Source organism: Furipterus horrens, unplaced genomic scaffold (assembly GCF_987537825.1).
Source record: "Furipterus horrens unplaced genomic scaffold, mFurHor1.1.pri manual_scaffold_2, whole genome shotgun sequence".
In the NCBI taxonomy this organism is placed as follows: Eukaryota; Metazoa; Chordata; class Mammalia; order Chiroptera; family Furipteridae; genus Furipterus; species Furipterus horrens.
In genome coordinates, this window is record NW_028327172.1 from 210218345 (window position 1) to 210233588 (window position 15244).

General features: G+C 50.5%; 1 protein-coding gene across 1 annotated transcript in view; it reads left to right on the forward strand.

The window, feature by feature from the left end:
- The first annotated feature begins 951 nt into the window (after nucleotides 1-951).
- PROM1 (prominin 1) overlaps nucleotides 952-15244 on the forward strand; it is a 92856-nt gene continuing 78563 nt past the window's right edge. The window contains exons 1-2 of the mRNA XM_090267054.1: nucleotides 952-1131; nucleotides 7369-7791. Of these exons, the coding sequence (XP_090123180.1) occupies nucleotides 7566-7791 (226 nt within the window). The 5' untranslated portion in view covers nucleotides 952-1131; nucleotides 7369-7565. The remainder of the gene's footprint in view (nucleotides 1132-7368; nucleotides 7792-15244) is intronic.

Here is a 15244-nt window from a genome sequence, read left to right on the forward strand (position 1 = left end):
CAGGACTAAATTTGAGGCAGGTTGGAGCTGGCTGCTCTCAGGCAGGAGAATTCGCCTCTGGGGCCCACCCAGAGAGGGCTGCCTCTGTGCAGGAAGGCAGGGGCTCTGGAGGTGTGCAAGCAGAGCCCCCTGACCAGCAGGGTCTTCCCAGGTGGAAACGGCAACCTGCTGAGAAGCCTCGTCCAGGTCCCACCTACGCCTTGTCACGCCTGCAGTGTGACTTTCCGAAGTTTCCAGAACTAGTATTCCTTGTCCTGGAAATAGGACATGATGAGTGTAAACTATAAACCCAACAATGCGGTGGCCCTCCCCCGTTTGGACAGATTCTGGAGGACGTGAAAGAGCCATTGAGTTCATGCTCCTGACCATCATTCAAAGTTCCGTCTATCCATCCATCTATCCACCCAGGGCACAAACATTGAACACCTGCTGTGTACCACCATCCTGGGGCACTTTTCCTCATACGTCTTATTTTCCCCATTGGACAGTGTTCTCAGTTCAAGGTAGAGGAGGATGAGCGCGACGTGAGACGCAGGTCAGTGAGGGCAGAGGGCAGAGGGAGTGAGTCCTCCCGGCAGATGGTCTGCAGGCGTAGCCGGTCGGCGGGCAGCTCAGGGCCCGGAGCGACCGATATGAAATGATTAATTACGGGCGGTGTGTTTCCTGTGCAGCGGATGTCTGTCTGTGTGCGGGGCTGCTGTACGCCGTTTTATTGCTCCAGCCACTAGCATTGTGATTGGTACACACGAAGGAACCAAATGATTTGGGTTTTGTTTGGGTAAATAGTTTTTAAAAGTCTGTGGGAAGCCGGCAATAAAAGCGTCTGCAGCGGCGGGGGGTCCACCGAGGCAGGCCTGCGCTGGAACCAGAGGTGGAGTCTGTGCGAGGAAGCGCCGCGGCATTCCCGGCGGAGGGCTCCGGCAGGGAGGAGGAGGCGTGGGAGCGAGAGTAGCGCGCGCCCCGGTGAGCAGGAAATGTTTGCTGTCCAAGGCCCGTAGGTGCCTGGGGGCAGCGCGGCGACACTGCCCTGCTGGTCCAATGGGAGCGCGTGCAGAACCGCAGGCTTAGTCTTTAAAACACGCAGCTGGGTCCCCACCAGGTACTTCGCAGCGCGCAGCTGTCCCGCCTCAGGTGAGTATTGAGTAGCTTTAAGGAAACTTCTGACTACAGGTGGCTCCACCCGCAGGTCCGGGTCCGGGAGCAGAGCAGGCGGCCACCGGTTCCCCGGCCACTGGCCTGGCCAGTGCCTTTCCCGGCCCGCCTCCTCCCGGAGCCTCTCCGGAAGCCTCCCCGGTGGTCCCCGAAGGAGGCTCGTAAATCATTCATGAGCCGGGGCGGGGAGCAGCGCTGCGAGCGGAGAGGGCAGCGGCGGGCCGCGTTGGCCAAAGCGGGAGCTGGACCCGGCGCAGGGTGAGTGGGTGCGTCCTCGCTCGGAGCCCGGGAGGCATCGGCGGGTGCTGAGCACACCTCCTTCTAGAAAGCTGGGGAACTGAGGGGTTCTTTCTGCGCCCTTCGCCTCCCAATCCTCCGAAACCCCGCCCCGACACCTCGGCCAGTGATGAGAGCCCGAGAGCTGCCAGAGGGGCTGCAAGGCGGGCGAGGTGGTCCGGCACCCCGCCAGCGGGATTCTCGGTAGGGCGAGATGCGCGCGAACTTTGCTGGCTGCCTGGTGGGTCTTCTTTTCATCCACGGGAGGGTAGCCAGCGGCGGCTGTAGTCCCCAGGCTCCGGGCGCGAGCAGGCGGCGGGACAGCGGGCAGGACCAGGACCGGGACCCCAAGGCCGTGGGCTCGATCTCCGAAGGGCAATGGACTCAGGGGAATCTCTCCAGGGGCTTGGGAACTACTCTGCGGCGAGGGCGTACAGCGGTGGCACCGGGGGCGCGGGGCACGGAGTCTCCGGATGGGTACGGCAAGGGATCGCCTTTCCCTGGTTTGCCAAGTGGAGTACGCTGTGCAAGCGACCACAGCATGCGGGGGTTCGGGGTGCAGTGGGGGCCACCTTCCGGCTTCCGCAGGGGAGCGCACGAACCCCCGACTTGAAGCATCCCCCTAACTCCTTCGGGTGCATCGCGCGCTCGGGGACCTTCAGCGATTTCGGGGTCGAGAACTAGGTGCCGGGCGCCCCCGGCGGTAGGCGCCGGCGGGGACAACAAAGGAAGCGTGGTCCGAGGAAGAGCTTTGCGGTGCGCGAGAGTCGGGACCCGAGGTCAGCTTCCCCGAAAGCCTGTTCCGAGAGGGCCAAGGGATCCGGTCCCAGGGGAGATACACCGCTCTGGGCTCCCTTCTCCCCGGTGACCTCCGATCCACGCCAACGCCGGCTGCGAAGCCCACGTGCTGGCTCCGCTCCAGGCAGCCAAGTTAGTCCGGCAACCCCCTCCCTCTGGAGTCTCGCTTCCCGACCCGCCCTGCAGCCCATTGTTTTGTGTCTGGCTGTCTGGAGAGGCTCCGGCAGCGGAGGGAGCCGGGGCAGAAGCGGGTCGGCCTGGCGGTGGCTCGGAGGGAAAGCCTGAGGAAGCCAAGGCCCTAAGCTTCCTGCGGCAACAGGTTGCGCCTGCAGCCCGGGGCGGCTGCTGACGATTCCCTGCCTGGCTTCCAGAAGTTTTCCCCGGAGCCCTGTAGGCTGCGGGCTCCTTTGTAAGGATAAGGTGCGTGATTGGTTTCCTTCAAGCTACCCCCGCCCTGTGCTGCAGCGCAGACCCCCGGGGAGACGCGATCAACTGCGACCATATGTTGGGTTGAACTACGTGAAATTTGCTGGTTTTTTGTTTTTTTGTTTTTCGGTGGGCGGAAGACTTGAATATCGGCAACTTCATATGATTCAGCTTGTGGGACCTTACCACCTTATTTCTTTTCTCACTCACCTGTGAGTTTTCTCTTTCAATATCCCTGGAGCTGTCCCGTCGTGTTAGGGTGAGAGCGTTGGCCAGCAGCAGCAGTGCAGACCCTTTGCTGGCTGCCAGCTGTGTGTGCCAGGTGCCAGGTGCCGAACCCATTCCACCTCTAACCCTCCAACACTACTGGGAAGCCCGTTTTACAGATGGGCAAAGGCAGGCGCGCAGAAGGCAAGCACTGTCACAGAGGTCGTAAGCCAGACGACGGTCTCCATCCTCGCGGTCTCTTCAGTGGTGCCTTTCAGCTTTGTTTCCTTAATGTCTCATAACATTTTTAATGAACTTTCGTGTGATTCCATGCCCACTGCTTCTGTGAGTCTAGGACCTGGCTTTAGCCAGTGCATCAGAGGATACGTTAAAATGGGAAAACTTTAAACCAGATCCTGTTTTGTTGACTGTTTAAAACATGAAGGAAACAGGTTTTGCAGGGGAAACAAGAGCTGCCTCTGAGATCAGTTCAAGGCCGGGATGCTGGGTCACAAATGACAGAAGCCAGCTCTGGTCATTGTATTGGGTGGTTTAGAGAAGTGGCAGGAAGGCTGGCCAGCCAGGCGCAGGAGCCGCAGGGAGCGGGCCTCAGGACAGGCAAAAGAACCCCTGAGTGGTGTATGGCCATGCTGTCACCTTGATGGGACTCTGCTGGTGGCTGCCGGCGCTGCACATGAATGAGATGCAGTCTCTGCCTCCACGTGTCGCTCCATGCCCAAGCCCAGGAGCAAGCATCTGATTGGCTGGCCTCACAATGAGAGGCAGGGCTTGGCAACCACAGACTCACAGAGGTGGGCTCAGAAGTTGGGCAGCTCCCATCACGCCCACTCCCACCCCCCAAAACCCCAGATGACAAACATCCAGTACCAAAGATTCTTTTAAAGGAAATTCCATCAAAAGAAGAAGAGAAAAAATGAAACTGGATGGTCACCATGTTTGCTTTTAAACCAGGGTTTGTGGACATGCCACACTCTGGACTCTAGGCTCAGAATCATGCGAGGTATTTGCTTACAATTCACATTCTTGGGCCCCTCCACCAGTTTGAACTCAGTGCATTTGGACTGAAAACCCGGAATCGTCACCCCCATAAACCAGAAAAATGGTGAGACAACTTTATTGATCAGTAATCCAGTTCCTAGGCAAGGGATAGCCCCTCAGAGAGCAGTTTCCAAAGCCTGCGAAGTCGGGGGTCCGAGCAGAAAGTATGGCCCCCCAGAAGGGTAGACCAGTTGTCCCTTGCTGACTGTAGTGAAGGGACAGCTAGCTGCCTGTGTTGGAGGAAGTAGCCAGGACTGCCCATAAACAAGTGCTTGACACAGTTTCGAAACAGGTAAAATAGACCATACTGTGAGCCCTCCCTCCACCATGTGATTCCAGCAGTCGGTGCTGAGCGTCTACTGCGTGCCTGACTCCGCAGGCGCAGAGATCAGACAGTCAGACACCCCACGCAGCTGGGCCAGTTCAGTGCACATCAGAAGGGCGGATGCGGAGCCTTTGCCTCAGTACTTCTGTCCTCGTGTGGCTGTGTTTGGGAAGCCTGAGGTGTCTGGGAAGTGGCGTAAAGGAGCCCAGCCGCAGTTAGGAACAGTGTTGGTTCTCAATCTCTCATGTCTTAAGAATCACTCACCAGGGGAGCTTGTGAAATATGCAGGTTAATGGCCCTCATCTCTAGAAAGTAGTTCCAATAATCTGCATTTAAAGTAAACACCCCCTTTTACTCCAACGCAACTGTCGATCCCTGGGGGATTTCCTGGATTTCCCGCCAGCAGTTCCGGGAGCTGCTCCCGGCCACACCTGCTACCTGTATGTGGTTTCCTAGCGAAGCACCTGGACTTGGCGCCGCTGATGAAAACGGAGTGAAAAACATTTTCCTTTTGATTTGACTTTTATCAATTGTCTAGTGTTTCAGACGTCATGGGATTTTAATATTTTCTTAAAATTTACTCTAAGAGGGACCAAAACTCTGGAGCAAGGTGAAAGGCACCCAGACCTGGGCTCCAGGTGCTGTCTCAGCCCAATGACACTCCCAAGTCCTCTGCAGTGAGAAGCAGCAGCACCTTTGGGACCTCCCTCCTCTGCTGTCTCAGGGAGGCAGTCTGAAAGTCTGTTTATTGCTGCCTCTCCCACCTCCCACGGGCCTCCTGCCACTTCTCTTCTGTTGTGTGTCTCTGTCCCTGGCGGAGGCTTGGTAGCATTACCAGGAAGTCAGCCTTTCTTAGCAGCTGAGCCTTGAATCCCTCTGGCTGCTGTGCTCCCTGCCTGTCCTTTAGCAGAGAACAAGGTGTGAGTGTGTGTGGTGTGTATCCAACCACAGGTCCACAGCTGTGCGTTTTGTGTGTAGTGTGTTAGTGTGTTAGGTCTGTGCATATGTAGTGTGTCAGTGTGTGGTGTATATGCATGTGGGGTGAGTTAGTGTGTGCGCGTGTGGCTGTGTGATGTGTGCACGTGGTATGTATTGTGTGTGCCCCTATACGTACATGGTGGGACAGAAGTAGGTTTACAGTTGTTTGTACAGAAAATAATACAATAATTAATAAATATCAATACAAGAATAAACTGTTTTGTATATTCACGACTGTATACCAACTCTTGCCTCATCCTGTATATATATATATATATATATATATATATGTGTTAGTGTATGTGGTGTGTGTTAATGTGTGTGGTGTGTGTGTGTGTGTAGCATGTCAGTGTGTACTGTGTATGTACATGGTGTGTATGTGCATGTATGATGTGTGTGCACACACCTGCCTGCCTGCTTAGACGAGCCCTATCCTACCTGAATAACCACGCACACCTCTCGTTTCATACCTTCCTCCTACCGTTTACTGCCCTGGAGATTCCTAGACCCAGGGGCCTTGTAAAAGCCGACACCTTGTTTTCTTATTTGTTCTCTCTGGAAACGATTTAGTTACTGAATAGAGCCCTGATTTCTTGTTAGAACCAGTGAAATGCTCAGGCCCTACAGAACCATGCTTGGGAGGGAGATTGCCTCTTGGAAACAGGGTCAGACATGGAAGCTCAGGGTTTGCGAGTTGGTACTGGGAGTCACTGGGGGATCCCAGCAGCCCTGAGTTGATACAGGAAGGGTTTAGGGTCATTCTGTTGTGGCTCTTTGCAGAAGTAATTGGAGTGGGGCAGGTCTTAGAGCCAGGCAGCCTCCGAGGGGATTCCGTAGGAATTCACATCTTCATTCAGATAGCTCATGAAATCCCTCCTCCTTCTTTGACTTGGTGGAAGGCAGGTAGTAGGTCCGCTGGCCCCTTGTACAGGGTGTCACTTTCTTGATGGGCCCCCCTCACAGTGTGTGTTTCAAGAGCACCTGGTCCTTATTTTGAAAGTTAGTATGTGTCTACTATATGAAGTAAAACCCGGGGTTCCCAACACCAGGACAGAGGGGGCCAGCAGAGCATCCAGTTCCTCTGGTAGGTTGTTTTGGTTCACTAGCCTCATACAACATCCCAAGCAAGTCAGCGATTTTGGCTTAGTTATTTCAATATTCAACAGCACTTTCTGAGCCCCTACTGTGTGCCCTGCCTTGTGTTCAGTTCTGGGGAACAGGGGCCACATTGGGCATTCTCAGTAGACACGGGGTACGTAGCTGCTTTTAGGATTCCTTTTTTTTCCTGCCTCTCCTCAAGGGTGGGCAGGAGTCCCCCTCTGCCCTGCCTCTCATCGCCTGGACCCCTAGTTGATTGGGTGGTGACTTGGGGGCAAAGGTTTCCATCAAGACCACCTGGTGACTGTGTGAGACAGATAAATTCCAGTGTCCCCCAGCAAGTTTGGGCCTTGCCATTGAGACCATGCTCCTCCAGTTGGGGTTGGGGGTCACTGGAGGGGTGATGTTTGAAATGAGATCAGTGAGCAAGTAAGCAGAATAAAAAGCACAGTACAATTTATCACCTGAGACAGGGAAAACCACACAAACATGGAGGGAAGAAAGCATCCAGTCTACTGCTGGGGGCCTCCGTGCCTCTGACTGGAGCCCGAGAGGGAAGCTCCGCAAGGAGAGTCTTGGTGTCCTGAGATTGGACTTGAAAGGCAAACTACTGGGTTTGAGCTCTGGCCTCACCTTGAATCAGCTGTGACCTTGGGCAAGCCACCAAGATCCTCTCTTTCAGTTTCCTCAACTGTAAAATGGGATAATGCCTTAAACAAGGCCCCGCCTGTATAGCATGTATGACAGTGTCCTGAATATAGTAAGTGCTTAATAAATATTCATTTCTGAGACTGCACAGCCACTACTACATGACCTGGTGTTTCTTGAACCAATAAAGAGTCTGAGTGTATCTCCTTGTGGAGGAGGGAGCTGCTTCCCACTTTACTGTCCCAGTGGCTCTGAGCTGGCTTCTCTTTGCTCCTTGTCCCCCCCTTCCCCCAATCCAGATTAGGCTGATAGGCTTGTTCTAAAGCCTGCAGCTTCTTCTGGGGCAGATCCTGGTGCAGACAGCTGCTGTGTTATTGACTGTCATCCCTTCTCTCTGCCAGGGATGCTGCCTTGAGTGACTGACCCCTCTGGAGATCGTGCATGCCACGCTGGCCCAGAAACAGAGGACTTTGCAGACCCAGTCCTCCCCACGCCTCTCCTACACAGCAACACACGCTCCTGGCTCATCCACAGCTTCCAGAACCTCTGAGGCAGGAGGCCCCCACTTCTACCTTATGTGTGGGGCATCTTGTTAGCCATGACCCCGACACTCAGCTTCCTGCTGCTGCTGCTGCTGGGGCTCTGCCGGATTATCATTTCAGAGGGGCCTCCGTCATCCTCAGGGAGTCCTGATGGTCTGGAATTTGAATTGCCCTCAATGAACTATGAGACCAAAGACTCTTACACACCTGGACCCATTGGTGTTCTCTTTCAAATAGTGCACGTCTTCCTCCACGTGGTGCAGCCCAATGCTTTTCCAGAAGGTAAGTGACGATCTCAGGAAAGATAGAATTGTTCTCCAGTTGTGCGCACACACGCAACGTTGTTTGTTAATGGCAAGATGACTGATACACATTAGAGTCAGTATTTTCCAGTATGAGGGTCAGGGTGATTGAACTGCACAAAAGCAGACCGTATTTAGACAGAACTTAAAAAAAGTTGTGCCAGGTAAAATAGGTTGTCAGGAATGTGACGATAAGGAATGAAATCAAACTATGGTCTATGTTGGCTTTCCAATTCTTTATTCTCCTTCTCGAACTCCTATTCTTTTTCCTTTTCTTTTTTTCTTTGTGGCTAGAGCAATGAATTATTCTCAACTACATACCAAAGGTAAAAATGACGGTAAAAACACAAATTCTCTGTCATCAAATGAGAAGTTAATAATTACGTCATCGTTTAAGAATTTAACTCCTCTCCACCCACCACAAAATGCAATTTTGACATTGCTTCGAGCAAGGACAGGCCTGACGCAACCTAGATTCCTGAGTCCCTGTGTGTTTCGGTTCTGAGAGTTAGTGAGGAAAGAAGGATGGCTCCTTTGGGTAACGTTCGTGGCACACGGGGCTGTTGCTCTTTCTACATGCAGCTTCTTGGCCTTCTGCCCATTGCTTTCCCTCTGGGTCGTACTCAAAGTCTTTGGGGGGGGGGGGGGTGTTTCCAGGCACGGGATTATGAAAATTACAAGGGTCTGTGGGAAGTGTCTGCTGCCAGGGTTTGACAGTCTTCAAATTTTCATTGTCTTCATGTTAGATCTGTCCTATGCTTGTTATTTAAACTACAAAGATTTGAACACTCTTATGATTACTAAAAATTATAAGATTGGTAGAAATATTTATCATTTTCCTTAGCTGGTCAGCTAGGTTCATAAGAGGTGCGCGCACGTGTGTGTGTGTGTATGTGTGTGAGAGAAAGAGAGAGACAGACAGACAGAGAGACAGCGGCAGAGAGACAGAATGTATTTAGTAAACTTCAGGCTTGTTTATATTACGGGCAGTTTATGGATTTTCACTAAAACACATTTATATTGGAATGTTTTTACATTTATTTGTCTTAGATTAAACAGTTGGAACAGTTTTCAGTGTAGTTCTCAATGTTTTGTTAAGTTTAAATTTCGATTTAATGAAATAAATGACTTTGAGCGCTATTGTCATTGAAGAGATTCCCGAAGACTACCTACTGTTTATGTCATTGCCTAAAAGACTAAATTTGGAAGTCCAAGAGGCAGAAGTAGAAAATAAGCTGAGCGTATTTATTTACTTTGAATAGAAATTCATTGTTTTTGATACATAGCTCTATTTGTAGGCTTGATGTAAATATTACTGAATAAACACATACCTACTGGTATTTCCACTGGCTTCTTTTTTATGTACAAGGCATAGAATTCAATTGCTGATCATGAATTTACAGTGACTTCTTAAAAAGATTGTGCAGCGCCCATGTGTCATTGTAAAGCATGCCATGTATCGAGTTAATCCTGTAATCTCTTTCCATATGTTGCTTTTTTTCCCCTTTTAGCTTTCAGAGGAAGACTTCCTCATACTATTTTACAAGGGAAAAGCGGCACTTTAAAAAGTCTTCTTTCAAATGATCAGGTCAAAAGATATCCAGTTGCCAATGCAGTCCAAGGTTTTGAGCGCCAACATTGTTATTAGTCTAGAAGGAAGAATCTGAAGAGTTTAAATCCTATGGTAATCTGAGGGAGTTAGCCTTGCTTGTCCCCTTGACCTTATTCAATACAGTACTTCCTACTTCAGAGAAATTCTCAGAAGTTTCAACAGTAGACCAGAGCAGACCAGGACTACTCCACTCAAAAAGCAAGTGTTAGGGCTATTTAAAGAATATAATCTTGAATTCTTGAATCAAGAATAAAATCTTGGAGTGTTGTTCTTTTCTTCTTTTTTCCCATTGCCCCACTATTTATATTCTTTCACCCAGTGTCTAGAGTTCATCGTAGTCTCAAAGTGCCCATGAGAGGCTTTGCAACACGGAAGACACACAGTGACCCGCATGGCTTTCCATTTGGGACCAGTGCATTTCAGGGTGGCCTCATCACAGGTAGCTGTCTGCGTAACTGATGGTGGAAAAATAAAAAAGAGGTGGATTCTTAGTGATTAACTTAACTAACTTAATATACCATCCTTAACAGAAGTCTTTAGGGAGAGCCCTCTATGGAGTAACATCTTCAGAGAAGATACCCTGTAGGTTTAGTTCCATTTGAAAGAGAACAAGTGTTTTGAATGGAGGTCCCAGTGCAGGAGCAGAAGAGGAAGAGAGGGCCCTGGAGGCTGGGCTTCTGCTCTTACGCCAGCGGACTGGGGAGTTTTCTACTTTTACATCCTATGTGCAACCAGAAGGCTATACTTTTTTTTTTTTTTTTGCATTTAGAGCTCTCTAAACAGATACGTATTTCTGATACTTAGCTGGGACCTGAGACACAGGGCTCCTTAACTTCCTGGGAGAAGAAGAGCTTAGCTTCGGTAAGACCGGGAAGATGAGCCCTGGCTGCTGTGTCTCAGTGGATTGAGCGGCGGCCTGCGAGCCAAGTGTCGCTGGTTCGATTCCCAGTCAGGGCACATGACTAGGTTGCACGTCAGGTCCCCAGTTAGGGGCGTGAGTGAGAGGCAACCACACAGTGATGTTTCTCTCCCTCTCTTTCTCCTTTCCCCTCTCTCTAAAAATAAAATAAAACAAATAAAGAATTTAAAAAAAAAACGGGAAGATGGTACCCTGAGGCAGAATGTGCTCTGGAATCCAGTGAGGGCATTTTATAAAGACCTGCTCTGGTCTGAGGCTGCAGGATGATGCAGAGTTTGGGGACATGAGAGGAGGAGTCGCTTGCCCCCTCATTCAGCTCAGAAAGGGTGTTGATGGCAGGATGACCGGCAGTATGACCCGGGGTGTTGAACACCCTTTGTTCCAGGGAGGGAATGGCCTGTCTGGAGAGTGGAGGAGGTCGTGTTTCATGGCGGACCCCTGAGGTGCGTGTTCCTGGAATAAGACTGCCCCGGTTGGGGAGCCAGAGCTGGCAGGCAGGTCAGGGGTTTTGTGGAGGGAAGGAAGCTGAGGCAGCGCGAGCGGAGGGTTCATTCATTCAACAAGCGTTTATGGACAACCCCTGCCTGCTGCGGAGCTGGGTATCGTGAGCCGGGGCAGAAGCGGAGTTGGGCTTGGGGAAGAGACTCTGACAGCAGCTGGTAGGGCAGGCCCCAGGGAAGTAGAGGCTTCTGTACTGGGTCCAAAGGGAGGTAATAATGAACTAACTCAGAACAAGTTCAACGTAATGGGGAACACGGAGGCCAGATCCACTGTCTGGCCCAAGGACTTGGTTTAAATCCTAGGTCTTGCCTTTTACCTGCTGGGACAGCTTGGCCAAGTTGCTTCATTTTCAGAGACTCTGTTTTCATAGATGTAATATGACTATAATCGTAATGCATTTCATAGTGTTTCTCTGTGAGGCTTCAGTGGATGTATTAATATTTTTATTTGAGAGGACACGTTGGCCAAACTCGATGCTGAGATTAGTTTCAGGAGGGGGCGTGGGAAAAAGGAGGTGTTTCCAGGAAGGATCATTAAAACTCCTTGCTGCTGCTCCTTGGGGGGGGATGTTCCTCATGGAGCTGCCTCGGAAGAGGCATTGCTGCTCCTGAAGGTCAGTGGCCGCGTCCCCTGGCGAGCGCCAGAGCAGGAATCGGGTGAAGAAGCCAGGGCTTGGACACAAGGCTGGTGTGCTGAGTGGTCTTCCCCCCTCCACAAAGATATCTACACCTCACGAGCCCTGTTTCCTCTGCTTTCTTCTCTCCTGCTGGCCCCCGGAGCTGCTGCGAGGTGCCCTTTGCTAGTGTTCGCTCATTTGAATCTCCAGGCATCTTGAGAGGTAGATGATGGTGGTCGATGGTGGTCTCATATTTATTCTTTATGTCCGCCCCCTTACAGATTAGAAAACGAAGTTGGGACAAGATTACATGTTCAGGGCACGCAGCGAGCCAGTGGGAGGTTGAGAAACCGGTCCCCAGGACTAGCTCCCGCTCCTATATTTGCCTGGTGGATAACTTATTTCTCTTTTACTTTAGTATAGTGCTTGTAAAATGACCGTGGGTTACTATGAAACAATAGTAATTTTCGACACATTAGAAGTGTGCCTTGCAGAAGACTATCTGGCATAGATGGTGACCAGTGCCCTTTTCAATTTGCTGCATCTGTGATGAGTCTCACAGAAATTGGGACCTGGATTACAGCCATTGTAATGGAATAAGGGAAAAAAAAAGAATTTCCCTCTGCTTTTATTTTTATGGAAATTCTCTAAAATTCTACGCCTTGTTTTGGTATATTTTATGTTAGCGTATAGGATGGCTGGTCTGCTTCTCACAGTGTTTTAAGCTAATTGGAGTCGCTCCTGGGGTTTGGCGGTGTGAGAGTGGCCTCGGGGAAGTGGTATCGTGGGAAGAGGGACGAGGGACAAGGGTTTCTGCAGGATCGGAGAGGCCATCGGGATGCTGGGTCACGTGGGAGCTCTCTGGTGCAGGTGACAGGGACCTGTAGCTAAGGCGATCACAAACAGGAGTTTATCATCAAGACTTCACGTCATCTTTTAGTTTTACCTTGTCTGGGAAGCTCTTTATCTGCCCTTCGATTCTAAATGATAGCGTTCCTGGTGAGAGCAATCTTGGCTGTAATTCCTGCTTTTCCTGACTTTGAATATTTCTTGCTGAAGGCATTCATTATCACCAAACCATTATTATATGAAATGTTAAAGTGACTTATTTAGGAAAGAGGATCAAAACTATGAACAATAAAATGGGGGAAAAAATACAAATCTATCAATAATTGGATCTAGAAAAACAAACTAAGCAAACAAGAACAGAGACAGGATCATGGGTTGATTCTGAGAGCGTTTTGATGGTTGCCAGATAGGAGGGGGTGTGGGGGAATAAGTGAAGAGCTGAGAGGATTAAGAAGTACAAATAGGTAGTTACGGAATAGCCATGGGGATGTAAAGTACAGTATGGGAAATGGAGCAGCCAAAGACCTTATATGCATGACCCATGGAGTTGAACAATGGGGGAGGGAGCTGCCTGAGGGAGTGGGGGGTACTGGGTGGAGGGGAGCAAAGGGGGAAGAATCAGGACAACTGTAATAGCGTAATCAATACAATATAATTTAAAACAAAAGACTTCACGTCATCTCACACCCAGGGAAGGGGTCAACCACCCAGGGACTAGACCTGGTGTTCTTAGAACTTTCTGCCTCCCACCTGGGGGCTCCTCTCTGTGCATAACCACTTCATTCCTCCTCCCCCGCCCCCACCTCAAGGTTGCCCAGCTCCTGCAGCCTCAGGGTGGAGAACCAGGTTGCCAGTGTTACAAGCGTCAGGCCGCTTCCTGGAGAGTGGCTGGGCGTTTTTTCCCTCAGTTCCGAAGTCCCCATTCCAGGCCTGCCTGAGCCAGTCAGCACCCATGGGCCCACTGAGTGACGGTGCCAAGGCCCCAACGCCTGGGCCTGACACTGAACCATCACTATCCTCACCGCATCACCGGCAGGGCGGTGGCTCCCACGCAAGGGTGGGCAGGCCGACAGCCAGTAAGCGTGTCTGCGCCGATATCCACGTAGAATCAGGATGTTATATTCAACACCTGCGTGTTCCTAATTCCGACAAAGCCAGCACTGTGCTTCAGGTCACGTGACTCCTACTGGCCAAGGGCCTGGCTCTATAAGGTCATGAAGGGAAAGAGCTAATATCTGTTGTTCCTCCTTCCTCATGTCATTCATGCCGGGCAGTCCACAGCGGTCACTTCTTTCCGTCCTACCTGTTACAACAGCAAAAAGCTATTATATGCTTACATGCAGAGATTTGAACAACTCCACCCTCTGCAAGCTAGGTACTGTTACAGCAGTCCCTCTCTATATCGCGGTTCACTTATCACAGCCTCACTGTATCGCGGGTTTTTTTAAAATATTATATATAATTATTTATCGCGGATTATTCGCTCTATCGCGGCATTTTGCGGTACTGTATACGTATGTTGTTAAAGTTACGTAGGTTTAAGAGTGCAGAATACGTTTAAGAACATAAGTAGTGTTTATAAAAGTGCGGAAAAGGTTAGTAAGGGAGTGGGAAAGGTTAATAAGGGACTGGGAACGGTTTATAAGTGTGTGGGAAGGGTTCGTAAAGCCTCAACATATACATAAATACTAAAATAAATGTAAGGTTCCTACTTCGAGGATTTTCACCTATCGCGGGGGGTCTAGAACGTAATACCCGCAGTAAGTGAGGGATCACTGTACTTCCATTTTACAGAAGAGGAAGTTCAGGTCCAGAGAGCCAGCTAACTTGACCAAGGTCGCGTGCTGGTCAGTGGCAGAGACAGGGTTTGAATCCAGGCAGGCTGACTGGCTTCAGAGTCCAGGCTCACAGTTGCCATTTTTATTTTGCTGATCAGAAAAGTGAGACTCAAGGAGGTTAAGGGACTATTCCAAAGTTACACACGCTGATGGCTGAGTGGCTGAGCCAGGGATTGACCAAGGGGTCTATGATGCCCGAGCCTGGGCTCATCTCTAGTGCTCCAGGTTGCCTCTGCGGAGAACACCTGCTGTTCAGACTGCATTTACATGTCCCTAGGGACCTGCGGTTGTGGGGTGGAGTTGGCCGGAAGGTGACAGACGTGCCTGCAGACTGCAGCCGGGGTCCTTCTAATCCTCCTTATACATCTGCTTCGTAGTACAGCTATTTCAGCTAAATGAAAACACTGGTCCAGTTGACTACATTCCCACAAGCTTGTCTATGAAGTCCTGCTGCACTGTGCTCCTGCCTTTCCAAAAGGAAACAAGGGAGGCAGTGTCCACGAAGGGAACTGTGCGCCTGTCCTGGAAAGACACGAGAAGAAAAGCTTCCTGTCCTTTTAGGAGGACTTCAAAACACGTGCAGGAACTGAGAGATTAAGTACAAACGTGAATAAACAGAGACCACCCCAGGAGCTGCTGGCTGAAGTCAGCATGGTATTAAGTATCACTTGTCCGTGGGGGTTGCGTGGAAGAGAAGTCCTAAAATTTGCTCTTGGAGAAGTAGCTGCAAAGTGTGGTCTCTTCAGGGCAGTTCTGGGTCAGAACCGTGAAGGGTGGACATGGCCAGGAGAGACGGCCCAGGCAGCCTGGCACACGCCCTCTGCTTGGCTGGGGTCTCGATGCGGAAATGAGCCGAACGTCTGAGCAGCGGGGAAGAGCTCACATTCTGGAGCCGCTGCCCGGGTTTGAATCCTGGCTCCGATGTTTACCAGCTCTGTGACCTTGGGCAAGTTACTTAAGCTGTCTTTGTTTTCCCTCTCTGACATGGAAATAATAATAATGGTACTTCTGGGGCCATCATAATATTTAAATAAATAATATTTATAGAATAATTACAACATTGCCTGATATATACATAGTGTTACATTAGTGTTTGTT